Source organism: Rhinoraja longicauda, chromosome 3, assembly GCF_053455715.1.
Source record: "Rhinoraja longicauda isolate Sanriku21f chromosome 3, sRhiLon1.1, whole genome shotgun sequence".
NCBI classification, from domain to species: Eukaryota; Metazoa; Chordata; class Chondrichthyes; order Rajiformes; family Arhynchobatidae; genus Rhinoraja; species Rhinoraja longicauda.
The window spans coordinates 55,583,668-55,600,549 of NC_135955.1; the positions used below are offsets into that span (position 1 = coordinate 55,583,668).

A 16,882-nucleotide genomic window follows, 5' to 3' on the forward strand; every position below is an offset into this window, starting at 1 on the left:
TCTTTAACAGTTTAAATGTAAATTCTTTGATATTTTGTCTGTTTACTTTAGTCCCTGCTGCAGTTTGTTTATGATTGCATCCTATGAACTGCGTTATTTCTTACAGGGTCTCATTAGACACACTGGCGGCATTGCTAAAATCAAGTAAGTGCTTTAGATGTCTGTGTAACTTAATTGTTAAGAATGGGGATTTTCTTTCATTACAATTTAATTTTACAATTTTTCTTATTGTCCATTTCCTGGGTTCTGTTGGGCATAATTCTACAGTGCTGATTACTCCATTCAACCGGTATGCTGTTTCATTTCACCCATGCACTTCCATGATTGATCATACAGGATCCTATCAATTTTGACTTTTGCTCCAAATTGTTGATAATACTTTTATTTTCATGTTGTGCCTTTTCCACTTGATGTAATTCAGATTTTGGCCTCAGTCCTTGCAGGATCTGACTGTGCCTCAGTGTTGAGTGAGCAGCTGAGAGGAGGAGCAAGGCGGCAGATTTAAAAAGTAGTTATTAGCGAGAGCCCAGGTTAGTTTCATTGTAGGAAGAAACTGCAGATGCTGGCTTACACTGAAGATAGACACAAAATGCTGGAGTTTTTCAGCGGGACAGGTAGCATCTCTGGATAGAAGTAATGGGTGGTGTTTCGGGTCAAGGCCCTTCTTCAGACCTTGTTCAAAGTCTGAAGAAGTGTCTCGACTTGAAAAGTCACACATTCTTTCTTTCCAGAGATGCTACCTGTCCCACTGAGTTACTCCAGCATTTTGTGTCCATCTTAGTTTCATTGTAAAATGAGCAGCTGAGAGGAGGAGCAGTGCGATAGATTTAAAAAGCAGCCGTTAGCTTCTCAGAGTGGCTGCTCCTAGTAGTATATGAAAGGAAGGCAGACACTTGCAGAGCTGCCATGTTTGTGGTAAGGAAGCTGAGCAGAGGGTGATGGAAAGATAACGTAAGGCCTGTTATTTTTTGTGCAACTCTTCCCGGGCCTTAATGCTGTAGAGATGGCACCTAGTGCAGTTAGTGTGCTGGTATTTTCCTCTTGCAGTATGTTGGAAGTCAAGGAGACCTCTAGTGCCCCTGAGGATTACACCTGTGGGAAGTGCGTCCAGCTGCAGCTCCTGACACGAGAGAACTGGAACTGTGGCTGCACAACCTCGGGATCATCCAGGAGAATGAGATCGCCATAGATAAGAATTATAGTCAGGTGGTTACATCTAAGGTACAGGCAAAAAGTGCGTGGTTGATCATCAGGAAAGGGAGTGGGCAGAATGTAGAAATCCTCTATGGACATTTCCCTCAAAAACTAGTATACACTTTGGGGTACTGTTGGGTGTGGTGAATGACCATTCAGAGGAAAGCGGCAGCAGCAGCAGTTGGGTCTGCTGTACCAGGCCTGGCTCTGAAGCCCAGCGGGGTGGAGTGAAGCCATACTGGGCTATCATAATAGGAGACTCATTAAACAGGACGACAGACAGGAGCTCCCCAAAAAAGTTGGGGAAAAATTTGTTTTGGTGAAGATGCTTCCTGTTTGTGACGATCCCAGTTTTTCCCCAGAACCACAACAAACTGTGAAGAATATTTGTACTACCTATTATGTGTGTTAGTACAGATAGTTGAGTGAGATAGTATTAATAAATATATTTCCTTACTTACAAGATGGAGATTTTGAAAATAAGTGTGATTGTTTTCTTTAATTGTAGAAACCAATGCCAGGAGGTCAGTGGATAGGGGATATCTTCCTGTTCTTCTTACAATTTATATCGACTGGCACAAACATGACACAAGGCATCGGCATATGCTGATCCGCAAAGGAATTTTAACCTGCATCAAAAATATAACAAGTATTAAGTTGGGAAGGAAAGCATTTGTTGATGCTGAAGGAATGAAAGTCTTGTATAATTCTTCTCAAGTAAGTATCTTAATTGGCGCTGAACTGATGCACAATTACACAAGGAAAACCTTCAAAATATGTGTTGAAAATTCGATGGCATTTCTTTTAAATATGTGTGTTGATGCTTAGATGGCATCTCCATTAAGATGAGCTTCTGAATACGAGACTATATGTTGCATTTTAAACAGCTGCCACTACAATTACTAACATCGATTTGAAGTTAATGCCTAACGGTCACATGTAAAAGCTTTTGAGTCAGAAAATGAAAGAAGTGTTAATTATCAGGCTATTTTAATTGGCTTAATTTAATACCTGCATGCTTTATAACTTTGCACTGAAAAACTATATCAAATATATGTAAAGAAATATCAAATTTGTTTAGCAAATGGTCAACTTAAAATCTCTTATGCTGCCATAAAGAACCCCTTAGTGACAAAATAACATTATGGAAAGAAAATCTGTGGGATGTTTTTGATATCCCTACCAATACTCATCGATTTTAAAGCAAACTTCCATGTAATTTAGAAAGAAATAGCAGAGGCACTACGATGCATATTGAATTGTTTATTTGCAAAAAAAGTTTAGACCCATATCTGTTACATGTCTAATATGACACTTATTATATGATACTATGGTATCATATATGATACTATATGATACGATGGTACAAGAAGATGGCCAAGGGCCTAAGAAGTAGACAAAAATAATGAATAACAGCCATCGGGGAAAAAAACATCAATAACGTCTAAATTAAAAAATCAATAATGAATAATCAGCTTGATTCAAGATCTGGTTTGACCAAACTCCGAGAGCATTCAGGGTAATGCAGTAGATGTAATTTATCCAGATTTCCAAAAAGACTTTTGATAAAGCACTAAAGGAATATGATTAGAGCATCTGGGGTCATGGGAGATGAATGGTGCAATGAATATCCAGCTGGCTGCAGGACAGAAAACAGTGAACAGATGTAAAGTATGTCAGAAGATGCACAATAAACTTATTGAAAGTTAATGTTGAGAACATTTTTTTTGCACTTTATATTCACTGCTTAAGCATTTGAACAAACAAAAAGCACCTTCTAAATCAGGATGATCTAAATTTGGAAATTGAAGAGTGGATATTGACTACCAAGGAAATTTGCAGCAAATTGCATGAACACAGAAGAAGAAGAATAATAATAATCCTTTATTCGTTCCACAACGGGGAAATTTGCAGGGTTACAGCAGCAAAATGGATAGCAAAAATAAATAAGCATTCATTAAAAAATAAAATAACGGTAATTGTCTTTATTTACTGGTCTGCTGGGAGCAGTGCTGATTGTGCAGTCTGATGGCAGCAGGAAGGAAGGACCTTCGATATCTCTCCACACACTTGGGGTGAAGAAGTCTGTCACTGAAGGAGCTGCTCAGAGCAGTGACAGTGTCCTGCATGGGGTGGGAGTCGTTGTCCAGCAGTGATGATAGCTTTGCCATCATCTTCCTCTCTCCCACCACCTGCACTGAGTCGAGGGGGCATCCCAGGACAGAGCTGGCCTTCTTGATCAGTTTATCCAGTCTCTTCCTGTCAGCAGTTGAGATGCTGCTGCTCCAGCAGAGTCCTGGGTCAGTTCTCTGTACTCCCTGTCATCGTCATCTGTGATGAGGCCAACGATGGCAGAGTCGTCAGAGAACGTTTGCAGATAACAGTTGGCTGAGCTGTGCATGAAGTCCGCAGAAAGGGCATAAGTTAGAAAATGAAAATCAAAATAACCTTCTACTAGTGGAAGGAATGCCAAAGAGCCAATGAATTAAAATTGAGTGATCATGATTTAGCTGTAATGATTTTTTCACTGCAAAGATGTATTGCTCTCTATAACTAAGAATGATAGAGTAACACAGCACATTTCAACAATATCAACCAAACCACCCATGTAATGGCCCACTTTTTCTCGCAGCTCATTCCATATACCCACTACCCTCAGCGAAGATGTTGCCCCATGGGTCCCTTTCAAATATTTTCCCTCACACCTTTAATCTTAAAGAATCCTTCAAGAGCCTTACCATTCACCGTAAACGTCCTAGTCTGGTTTACCTTCCCAAAATTCAATATCTCTCACTTATCTGAATTGAATGCCATTTGCCATATCCCTTGTCTTTCCAAATGCTGGTAGATATTGTCTATCGGAATCTCCTCAAATAACCTATCCCCCTTTGATGTCTGGGTCACCATTCTGTAGTTTCCTGGCTTCTCCTGGCTGCCCTTCTTTTACAACGTTGGTCACCCTCCAGTCTTCTGGAATGCAGAAAATACAGTAAATATCACTGCAAGGCCTCTGCAATTTCTTTAGCTTTCTATAAGATCCGAGGATGGTCTGATCCTGGAGATGCATATCTCCTCCTTTGAAATTCTTATGACCCAAGACATCACAACTCATTTGGGTTTGTTTCCTAGGCTAAATGGTCTTCTCCACTATACCCCCTATTTCGATAGTCACTGGCATGTGACACAGGAAATAATGTGGAAATAGCACCATTGATTTCTTTCCTGACTCCTCAGTGTTCACCAGTACAACCCTCTCTCTGTTTTTACATTTATCACTGGTTTGTATTTGAACCATGTCCTCTATGAGCTCGCCCACCTGTTCCAAATGGTTCTGCCAGCTGTGCAGGGTCCTGGAATTACACCTGTAAATGCAGGGGGAATAAATTGAGAGGCTTTTGTTTCTTTGCGGACTCTCCTGATTCCCAACCTTTGTCTAAAATTTGCATATGATTCCTTGGATGGGAAGAGACATTCAGATGTAAATATGTTCTTTATATAGGTATGTCGCTTATCAGAGGAAATAGAATGGCTTTTCAGGTGGAGATGGGATCTACACCAAGTATTTCATACTATTTTCAACTGATAATCTCAAGTACAGTTACAATTAATGTCCACTGGAAAGCAATCATCAGCTTGAACTCTGGCTAAATTTTTCATTCAGTTTTAATGAAGGCTTAACTTAATACTGTTTCGCCTAGATTTCACTCTGCCAACTCAGCATACCCTTGAGGCTTTCCTCTCTCTATTAGTGCCATGCAAGAGTGCATTGACTCAGGCATCAGTTTTATGTAGGTTATAAGAAAATTGTAGATCAATGGAGAGTTAGTTAAAGATAAGAAAGTTTCATACTGTATCATGCATTCCTTTATCTGTAGTAATACTTGCTTATCACATTCCAATCTTACACAGATGTCTATTGCATGAACTTCATTTGAAAAGTAAAATCGTTTACAATTCAAGTGTTTATTTTATTAGTTTAGCATTTTGGTTAATGATGCATTTGACCGGCATACCGGCATGTTAGCTTTGTCTTTCATGAACCATAATGTAATATGGGATCGTAAAGCCTTTAAAGAGGGAGTTGACTTTTGCATTATTTTATTTTTCAGGATTGTCTTTCAGTGAGAACCCTAGACCCTCTGGTCAATATCTCCAGCCTCATTATGAGAAAATGTTTCCCTAAAAATCGCCTTCCCATTCCAACCATTAAAAGTGTTTACCTGTTCCAGTTGCCAGTAATTCCAATAAGTGGTCCTGTAGCACAGATCTACAACTTAGCTCCTGAAGGTAGGTTTTCTGAACTTACAACACCTTTCCTCAATCTTAAAATGAAAGTGACAGAGCATTTGTTAGGAACTATATGCATTAGCATTCTCAACTAAAATCATGGGCTGTGCGGGATCTGTGGGAAATTGAATGTTTGACTCAAGAGAAAGCACAATATAATAGTCAAGAGGTGTTTTAGTAACTGGAAGGTTATGTGTGTTGGGATTCTAGGTTTCTTGCTTTTTGTGGTATGTCAATGATTTGAAATTAAATGCATGGAACATGATTAAGAAGTTTGTAGATGAGACTAAAATTGAACATGTGGTAGATAGGGGTGGTTTATAATGTATACAATTTATTCGTTCAGTGTGGCAGACAATGAAATAAACTTTTGTAAGCTGCATGAAAATTTTAATGGACTGATTAAATAGGGGGGAAGTGATCATTTCAATTCAGTCTGGAGAAGTATAAGGGAAGATAAATAAGCTGGAGGAGTAGATAATAAATGGCATTGTACTAAGTATGGAGAAACAGGGATCATGGAATGCATGCTCAGATCATGGAGGGCACAGAATAGTAGTATATACTAGACTGAGGTGGACCCGTTGGGTCCAAATCTCTCCTACTGGCCTCTCCAGGGGCAACCCTCCCCCAACTGACGATCCTGCGGGCAACCCTCCAACTGATGAAGCCCATTGCCAGGCGGGGAGTGTCTCCCAGGGCCGTGGGCGGGTGGGGGGGACAGGGAAGGGGAGAGGGTGCCACTCACCTCTGCCCCGTGCCGCCATGCTGCAGCCAGAGCGAGCCATGGACCCAAAGCCTCTCCTGCATTGGTCTAGCACCCTCCCCCCCCACCCCCACTCCCCCCCTCCCCCTCTGACTTAAAAAATATAACACCAATTTGAATGAAACTTGGATGAAAGGGTCCCCAGGACAAAGGTGAGTAAGGTGGTCCTAAAATTGTCACGCTATGGTGTGATAGGGGCGCAAATACGGTTCCATCACGGAATCAGATATCATTCCTCAGAATAACAAACAGAGAGTTTTAGTAATTTATATATAGATGATTAAGAAGTCATATGATATAGTTGTCTTTGTTGGGTATGGCATAGAACATAAGGGAAGAGCATACTGCAGCTAAGCTATTAGTGGAAATGATGCCCTACAAACAAGCTACTTGATTTTAAGCTTGTACATCCCCGGAGCTAAACCCTTCTGACTTGAACTAAAATGGTGAAAACACTTTGGATGGTGACGAATTGGCTGCAAATTTTTGCTTTCGATCAAATCAGTGGTTACTGTTTTTGCACTTTTTAAAATTGAATATGAATAGTTTCTAAATAATCAGCATTCTTGATTGAAAGTTTATAACAATTCTCCTTATTTTAAGAGTTCAGATAACTTTTTTAAAAAAGTTGTTTCTGTTTTAGTTGATGATGTTGTAGATGAAAGTGATGATACCGATGATACAGAAATTGAAACTGACAATGACAATGAAAATGAAGAAGAAAATGAAAACAAGAAGGTACCAGACCAACTTTTTATAAATTGAACTAAATCTAAAGATTGATGCTAATGATAAGATGAATGGTGATAATGAGTTGAAGATGGTGATATTTGGAATATATCTTATTTATTAGAAATGTTTATTAAATAAAATATGAGAATGTTATAATAAAATGGATGGAGTGGGAGAGAATCATTGTGTTTGATTTCCAAACTAATTTTAACCTTTATAAATCTAAGAGAGTATTACTGATGGAGAGACATAAAATGAAATTAAATTATAAAGCTCTGCTAATATTTTATGCCTTGGAACATATAACTTTGATTTTTTGTTGCATGCAGGACTGCCCCTCCCCCCATCTTTCCTGCGTACAATATATATTTGCTTTTATCAACTTAAGTCAACAATGTTTCAAATCCCAAAATGTAGTTAATAATAATTACTGTTTCTAGTTTTATCACTTTATTTTGGAAATCTCATGCAACAAGTCTCTCCCTCATCAAAAGTAAATTTTACCTTATAAATGTTATAATGTTCCCTGAAAGTCTCTTGAAGTAACCCGTATTCAGGTGGTGTCCAGCAGTCTGAAGAAGGGTCCCGAACCGAAATGTATTTTTTCTCCAGATATGCTATCTGACCCACTGAGTTACTCCAGCACTATGTGTGTATCTTTGGTATAAATAAGCATCTGCAGTTCTTTGTTTCTGCATTATTTCTGGGTTTCCTTAGCTGTAAAACAAATGTTATGACAAACTTTTCCTTTTTTGCTCTTGTATTATATAAATGGTATGTTCACGACTGCCTCAGTTCTCTTCTGGCACCTGCAACTATTTTACAATTCATTGTTCACTCGTATCTGTTTCCATTTCTTTTGTGGTCTAGCCTGCAGTGATGAGGTTTTTGGATTAAAAGCCTTCAAGTGAATTGTTTTGTAAAAACGTAACCTTGAAGTACTAATTTTCCATAGTTCTTGACAATTTTGTCTTTAATTGAAAGAAAGCAGTTTATTTTCCAATGTGAAATAGCACCCAGAGGATAGTTTTACGGATCTGTTCTAGGAATTTCTAAATTAAGTTATTTGCTCACATTCTTTTGAAATTTTAATTTTCAGTGGATAACTCTAATCACATTCTTTAAGCATTGCTTGTATAATTTGAAAACCTGATGTGTACAAATTATGAAACATCTTGTTTAAACGATGCAAAATATAAAAGAAAACAAATAATTTAAATAAATATTTCCAGATCCATAGGTTAAGCAGGATGCATACCACGAGTGCCAAAGTACTTAAGTTAGCTGTAAAATTGGACATTATTTGACTGCAGAAATAGTTTGGAGCTCTATTAATATAAGAAATAAAACATTTTTTTAACATAGATGTTTCTTTTCAGAATGATGATATTGAAACTGACCTTAGCAAGTTAAAGCCAGTGCAAGATTTGGGGCGGCCAGTAGAAGAATTGGAAATGTACAAGCAGTTTTTCCCAGAGCTCACAGAAGACTTCCAGGTAAAAATAATCCATCCTTCTTTGGGCACTTCTATATCAAAACACTTCAGAACTGTACAGCATACAGATGTTAGTTAGTGTTTTCTATTAGAGCTGCCAATGGCACCTGCTGCATCTTATTCAGAAGTTGCAATGTGTTAGATTCTATATTAAATGATGTGGCAGAGAGAAGTAAAATGAGCAGAAAAATGTTTGAGTACACCTTGAGTACATCTTGACAACCTTAAGCATCTGTTGTCTGAGCAAATCTCAGTCTTTTGTAAACCTTAGCATTTTTAGGCTCTTTGTACGCGGCACACGTTTCAGGAACCACGGGCCTTTGCATAAGGTTTAGACAATGGGGGAAACTACTTTATGCTTGTGTGGCTGGTTCCTTCAGCAGGCTCCTCGGTTGATGTCAATCCAAAGAAAATCTTGATACATGCTGCCATATCTGGCCACGAGCATTTAGTGAATATAACAAATTTATATTGGGCTTCTTATAAGGCTTGTGTTTTAGAACTGACATTATAAACGCTTCAACAGTGAAATGATATAACTTCACAACAGCTGGCTAGCTGATCCTAGCTTTTTTCAAATTTGTGGGATTGGATCATGGCCCCAAGGGATCCCAGCTCCAGGATGATATTCTGTGCTCCAGCACTGGGTGTATTCCTAGCTAAATTGGTTTGATATACTACCATACTGAAATCTGCAATATGGAAAGTTACGCGAGTGTCCTGCGACCGAAAGCAAGATAATTCCACCCCAGGCCAAGTTATCAGCCAAGGTTCAACTATTGTCAGTGATGGAAGTAGTTATCAATAGAGGTATTTAGTTTCATTTAATCAATCGTGCTACATGATGATCAGTGTGACTGCCATCAGAACCACTTGCTCCAGGGCTATATTGGGATGTTGGTCCAAGGGTACTGAATTTGAATTACAAAACTGAGATGAGGAGCTGCGACATAAGACAAACAAAAAAAAGTTTTAAAAGTTAAAACTGTTATGTTTTAAAATCATGTTGACCATTCTTGCTGAATGCTTTTGGCCCTCAAGTTTATGGGCCAGGTGATGTAATGTGAATAGGTCCAGGTTTCTGCATGGTACTCTTGTTAACTTGTTTTGATGTAGTGATTGCTGATGTGGTTTAGTGTTTAGCGTTCCAGACATTTATGATTAGCTCCCAGAGGGAATATTTTATATTTGTGCATTTTGATTTTTATACTTCTTGCACTTTACCCCAGTAGGCTAAAAAAATAATTTAGAAGTACAAAAGAATCTCCTCGCCAAGAAATATGATCTCCAAAAATGATTTTAACCATAGTAAATAAAAGACCAAGTGAACAATGGTGCACTCTTTAATATACTTTCACTTTCCAAATTGTTGTTAAGAATAAAATGAACTGAGATTCTTGAGGGAGGCAACTCAAACATTCTGATTGACCACTATTGTTTTCTTTATGCTTAATTACCTCTGGCATCAAATTATTTAATGTAGATTGAAGTTTAGAGCACCATTACTGTCTAACATTCTTTGTGGTGGTTGCAAAGTAAATCTATGGCAAGAATCTATAATGGTTTACACGAGTTTATAAAATGGCATTGCATGAGCAGATTAGTTTCCGTAGAGACCGATCAAGATTCCTGCAGTGTCCCATTTTATCTGAAGGAAATCAGTGGAGAAATTGTTCAATACAAAACAAATTCAGTCAAGCCGAAGAGGAGAGTTTCCGTGTTCTGAGTCTATGACTCTGATAGTGGAGGGAATCTGGTTTTGAGTTAGATCAAGAAGACAAAGTAAAATCCAAGCAAACATGTTAAATGTTGTCAGTGTAGACAGAAAAATGATTGGTTGGCATCTGGAGTCCAAATATTTGGCAGTAATATATTTGGATATATCAGTAATATACTGATCCAGTATTCAGTCCATCTCACATTCAAAGTACCTACTAGCATTCACATATTTGCCAACATGCTAACGTGAAAAGAATGGATTGGGTAGCTGATGATTAATGTAACTAAAGTCAGTCTTGAAGCCAGAGGTATTGTGTCGAGCAGAAAGATGAAGGCACATTAGTGAAATTTCCATTGAACCTCTGTATACCCTTCCTCCACCAGTTTCTATCTTCCATGAAGCCAATTCTGTATCCATTTAGCTAGATCTCCCTGGATCTCACCCGCTAATCTTCCAGAGCTCACTACCATGTGGAACCTGATCAAAGCCTTATCAAAGAATATGCTGAAGTCCATTGAGATAATGTCCATGTCAACCTCCATGGTTACTCCGAGGCTTTGATTTACAGAAATTCTCTCCCTCACTAGCTGTAGCAAAGTTTGTACCACGTGAACTGAATCTATGTATACTATTGTACGTCATTAAAAGACAGTAACTGCAAGTGCTAACAGTTAAACTGAAATTCTGAAAGAATGCTGAATTATTGGAGATTCTCCATTTTGGAGGAATCAAATTAAATCCGTCTCTGGTTTCTGAACTGACATAAAATTTATTTGGGCATGATTTGAGGAAAACAGTTTCCCTGGAATTCCATCCATTAATACGACTTCACAATCGGTATGAATTGACAGCACTTCCTCCTCGATAACCATCAGCACAGGGGCACCTCAAGGCTGTGTGGTGTCCCCTACTCTACTTGCTCTATGCCCTTGACTGTGTAGCTGGACACAGTTCCAACTCCACCTTTAAATTCACTGATGCCGGCAGCCACTGTTATTGGACAAATTACGCACAATGATGAGTCAGAGTATAGGAGGGAGATCGATCGTCTGATCGAATGGTGCCATAGCAACATCAATAAGCCCAAGGAGCTGATTGTTGACTTTAGAAGAAGGTGAGGATCCACAAACCTGTCTTCTGCAATGGGTGGGAGATGGAAAGAATCAACAACTTCAAGTTCCTGAGCATGCATATCTCTGAAGATCAGTCCTGGACCCAGCACTGATGCAATCATAAAGAAAGCCTATTGCGCCTCTCGAAGATTGAGGTGATTCAGTATATCAATGAATACTTTCTTGAACTTCTATAAATATACAGTAGGGACTTGTTGCATCAAAGCCTGATTCGGCAATTCGAACGCCCTTTAACGAAGGAGATTACAAAAAGTGGTGAACACTGCCCTGGTCCATTGCGGATACTGACTTCCCCACCATCGACGTGATCTATAAGAGGCGCTGTCTCAAATAGGCAGCCAGCATCATCAAGGACCACACCACCTTAGCAACACTCTCACTTCTGCCACTGGGAAGAAGATATAGGAGTTTAAAAACTCCAATGTTCTTGGTTCAGTAACAGCTTCTTTCCAACTACCATCAGACTATTGAACAGTACGAACTTCAACAAAAATCCTGGGCTTTTTTTGGTTTTGAACGATATTCTTTTTTTCAGTTTGTGTTATCTACTGAGTTTCCAAACGTGTGCTGCTGCTGCAAGTAAGAATTTCATTGTTCCATTTCAGGACATATGACAATAAATTCTTGAACATAATTATCAGTAACCAGTTATTCTTTCATTTGCCTATTCAGGAATCTTATTCTACAGATTGGTTGCTGGAATAGGCTGAAAAATAAAAATCGAACTTCAAAAGTAATTTGTTGGAATGTAAAGCACCTTGGGATGTTCAGGGAATTTTGGAGGTTCTGGAAATTCACATTCTTACTTTACTTAAAACCAAATAAACACTCCTTAGTTTAGTGCCCATAACCTCTTTCCTTTTTTCCTCTCTCTAACTAGTACTCTTGCACTCAAAGATGATAATGAATTAGACAAATTGGTTGAAAGGAGATTTTTTTTAAGCACCTCCTTCCAGACTCCACCTGGCTGTTGCAAGTCTGGGCATCCATTCTGGGAGGTCAGAATCTTTCATGCACTTTACATACTTTTATCTAACTCTGTTTTCTCTCTCTAGATGTAATCTACCCTGCTGAGCTGACTCACCATTTTTTTTTCTGTTTCACCAGTATGCTTGGAAGAACATTTGAATCCCTTTGGAAACTTTTTTATTAATTAAATATTTTGATGTGAAAAGTATGGTGAATCTAATCAATTGTCCCTAGTGCATCCCAGATGCATCTTTCTGTCAACATCTGGAATAGTGCTTAAAGAGTGTTAAAGTTCGCTGAAAGGCAACAGTACACGTTAGTCAGTAGATACTTTATTACGCATGCGGGAGTGGGAGAGCCACTATCAGTATGCTCGCATACTGACAGTCCCTCGTCAGCCCACTCACTTACAGAGCATTTTAGCAGCATATTTATACACCACGAAAGGTGCCTTGCATGTCATTACGAGTTCAGTTTCCCAAGACCAACGGCCTTACAGATGGTCAGTAGATTGGGTGATCATTACCGAATACAATTGGTCCCGCATGTAGTCACAAGATTGGTTACTTACATAATCATCATTATACCCAGTTTAGACATGGCCGTTTTTAGATATGGACCCCCTGTGTCAATTCCCTTTTTTGATATCAGTTCCTTATCCCTTGTCCAGCTGCTATACCTTTGTGGTCATCGGTGCCTCTTCGTTAGCCAATAGTTAGCACACGAGATAAGCCTTGCAAGCGTTTGTGGTAAATGGTCTAATTACACCAAGTCTCGACCGTTAGCTCTATAGCCACGTACGCATTAACCCTTGGATCCCCTTACACCTTTACATTCCCTTCTTTTATCATAACATTATAACCATTATATCCTCCGTGTAGCACAATACGACCGAGCGCATTTAACCGTGTACAACAGGACAACAACCAACAACAGAATCGAGTCATAATGTACAATAGTTCCCCAGACGTTTCCCAAAAAGCTGAGTGCCCACACACCCCGGGGGGCAGCCTTGTCATGGTCGTGGTGCATTTCCACCCTGACCTTCCTTATCTTTTTTATTTCCTGGGATATGTGGGTAGCTAGGCTAGTGATGTTTGAGGACATCGGGGATATAGGTACAACACTCCTGTCCTACCACAGCACATGTCTCTCCCTTTCCTGCTAAAATGTCCAATGTCATACGGTTCTGTAAAGCCACTGTACGGAGGGCCACTATCTCGGCTGTCAGAGACAAGAGGGCGTGTTGAGTATCCGTTGACACATCAGCTGTGGCATTTGCCAATTTCTCCATTGCCGAGGCCATGTTAATTAATTTGCGTGATAGACGGGCTGTACCGTAGAGGGGAAAGGCAATCATCCAGAATCGCTCAGACTCTACCTCGTTTGGACCTCAATGGAGGGAATATGTCTGCCAGATGTTACACAGCTCTCATATGTGGGACTATATATGCTAGGTAGCAGCATGCCCTCCACTGAGTGGGGCCCTTTAACCTTTCCCATCTCTGATCATCCCTTGGGGGCATACCAGATAGCCAGGGGTATGCCCATGACCCGCATGCAAAATATGTGCCGTTCAGTGGGCGTGGTGGTCCCAAATGATTGGTCATGGTACACGAGCTGTTCCCCAAAAATACCCCGTTGCCCCCTGTGTGACAATGGCAAGTGGTATTAACTGGTTTGTGGGGCCGTCCAATTTGAGTCGTGGGATCTTCCAAACTCTTGTCTCATTTATCATCCAGCCTGGCCCAAACGGGGATATACCATCCCGCAAAAATGGATTAGTTCCCTTCTATTGGTCCAGGGACATATACCCTAGTGTTACCTTATCCTTTATGGTAACGGCTTCCTCTCACACAGCCACTGCCTCGGATGGCATTATGAAAGCAGTAGGTGGCTAGGATCTCTGTGAGGTTAAAGGGTGTGGGCAAGAGAGGCATCCCTCCACCACTAGTATGGGGAACTTGGGTACATACCCAGCACGAACTGATGTTGTTGTGGAGAGCAAAGTCATAATGCAGACAAAAACACATTATTTCCTTTGGTCTCGCCCATCCCGGCAAACCCCAGGACAATGAGTAGGATCAACAGTCTCATTTTTATCTTTCTGTTTCCCAATGCGCTTGCCAGATGTATCCACCGCAGTGGGTGTTGTCAGAAGGACATGGTGTGGCCCCCTCCACCTCGGCCCAAGTTTCTTCCGGTCCCAGTTTCTGATGAGCACGTAGTTCCCTGGCTGTATGGATTTGTTTAGGTATTCAGCTGGCAATGGCCTCTGTGCGTCTCGTACCTGAGAATGCAAAACTGATAGGGCATTAGTTAGTTGCTGTGCGTATGCGATCAATTCTTCACTGAGCGCATGCAGATCAAAATTGACCTCCACAATCCTTGCTGCCCCCCACGGGGTACGTAGGGGTTGTCCGTATATTATTTCGGCAGGAGTCAGTTTGGTAGCTCCAGCGGGGTGACCCTCATCTCGAAGAGGGCCAGGGGCAGTACTTTGATCCAGCTCTGCCACGTCTCTTCTGCAAGTTTGGCCAATTTGTTTTTTAGTGTCCCATTTTCCCTTTCTACCACCCCAGCTGCCTGTGGGTGGTGAACACAATGGAATTGTTGCTTAATGTTAAAATGCTGGCACAACTCTTTAATAATTCTGCCAATAAAATGGGGTCCACTATCAGAACTAATAATGGTAGGTAACCCAAAGCCGGGTATAATTTCCTTAAGCAGCTGTTTTACTGTGGTTTCAGCTGTAGCATTGGTAGTTGGCAAAGCCTCAATCCATCGACTGAACAAATCTACAACGACTAAGCAATATTTATAACATTGTGCCTGCGGTAACTCAATAAAATCCACCTGTATAAACTCCACGGGTCAGCCTGGCATTGGTGTGACCTCTTTTGGGCATTTTACTGTTTTGCCGGGATTATTTCACTTACAAATTGCACACTCGGAAGCTTGTTTCACGGCTTCTTGGCGAATTTTGGGGTCCCACCAGGTTTCCTTTGCCATCCTTACCATTCCCTCCTTACCCGCGTGTGTATGGCAGTGTATATAGGTCAGAAGAATAGGCAAAAATACATCAGGTACACAAACTTGTCCAAGAGGGATGAGCCAGAGGCCCGTAATGGAGTCAACAGCACAGCCCTCTCCTTTCCATAGATCACGCTGCGCGGCAGAGGCATCTCTGCATTAACTTTACATCACCCATGTCTGGCAAGGCCGTTCTGTCTACTAGAATCGTTGGTTCTGTGGGGACCATGGTGCAGGATTCACATGCTGCTGTGCGGGCAGTGATGTCAGCATGGGCATTTCCCTGGGAAACTTCATCGTGACTGCCCGTATGGGCATTGCACTTAATAATGGCCAGCTGGGAGGGCTAGGGCTTGCAGTAGGTTCGTCACTCAAGTTGTATTCTTGACTAGTGTTCCAGAAGAGGTAAGAAATCCTCGGTTGCCAGAGGGCGCCGAAATCGTGGGTGACTCCAAAAGCATAGCGGGTTTGGCATTGCTCTCATTGGCATTATCTTTTTAGTCTTTTTAGTTTTCTGTTGGTTCTCGGCCTCGCGTTTCCTTTGCGCTTTTTGTTTCACTCTCTCACTGATGGATTCAATTACTGCTCCTCCTTCCTCTTCTGCCTCAGCCCTATCCTTTCTTTTTCATGCTCCTTTTCAGTTTCCCAGTCGCTATCGATGTCATCTTCTTCTGTGGGTGCCCTTTCTTGTGGGGGTAGCCCCCCCGACGGGATCTTAGTGGGGCAGTTCCTGCTCCTAGCGGCTGGTGGCCAGGGGTATATAGGGGAGGTGGCCTGCAACATTCCCGATTTTGTTCCTCACTCCCCTCTTCTATAAACAGGGTCGCCATGCCAGACAAGTGGTCCCCGGGGTCTTGTTTCAATTTCTGTTTTTGCACAATCAATTGTTTATTGGCCGGTCCATTATTATTATTATTATTAGGGCCCCTTTCCCTGTCCGCTCTTTTCTTTTGATCATTGAACCAATTACACTCTGCTTGTAGCACTTCCCAACCTTTCAATACACTCCCATTTGTGCATACTTCTATTCCTTTGCGGCTTGCATTATCTATCCAACTCCTGTGGTGTGATGCCTCCCATCTCCTTTGTGCTTCTTCCTTCCATCCCTTAATTCTCTTTTTCCATTTCTTTCCTGCTTCTCTTTCCCATATTAATTGCTCTACCTGTCTAATGGTTTCTACATTCCGGGTTCCCCCCCAGAGGCCAGGCCTCATTCCCCAGCTTTGTTAAAGATGCCGACAATTGTCTATGTAAGAAAGTAACTGCAGATGCTGGTACAAATCGAAGGTATTTATTCACAAAATGCTGGAGTAACTCAGCAGGTCAGGCAGCATCTCAGGAGAGAAGGAATGGGTGACGTTTCGGGTCGAGACCCTTCTTCAGACAATTGTCTATAATCTCTCTGTTTCTCCGGATCTGTATAACACATGTGTTGCACCAGTGCACCTCCATCACTCTTATCAAGAGCTAGTCCCATTGCCAGCCCTATTTATGTGTGTACAATAGCCACAAACTTTAGCCCCCACTGAGGCTTAGTCTGTCGAGTCCAATTT

The 16,882-nt window shown here is 40.9% G+C and overlaps 1 protein-coding gene across 6 annotated transcripts in view; it reads left to right on the top strand.

The window, feature by feature from the left end:
- Positions 1-16,882, top strand: part of agtpbp1 (ATP/GTP binding carboxypeptidase 1) — a 175,177-nt gene that overhangs the window by 92,465 nt on the left and 65,830 nt on the right. For all 6 annotated transcript variants that reach the window (XM_078396172.1, XM_078396169.1, XM_078396170.1 and 3 more), the window contains 5 exons: positions 107-144; positions 1,703-1,911; positions 5,304-5,481; positions 6,891-6,985; positions 8,359-8,475. In XM_078396172.1, coding sequence (XP_078252298.1) covers positions 107-144; positions 1,703-1,911; positions 5,304-5,481; positions 6,891-6,985; positions 8,359-8,475 — 637 coding nt within the window. The remainder of the gene's footprint in view (positions 1-106; positions 145-1,702; positions 1,912-5,303; positions 5,482-6,890; positions 6,986-8,358; positions 8,476-16,882) is intronic.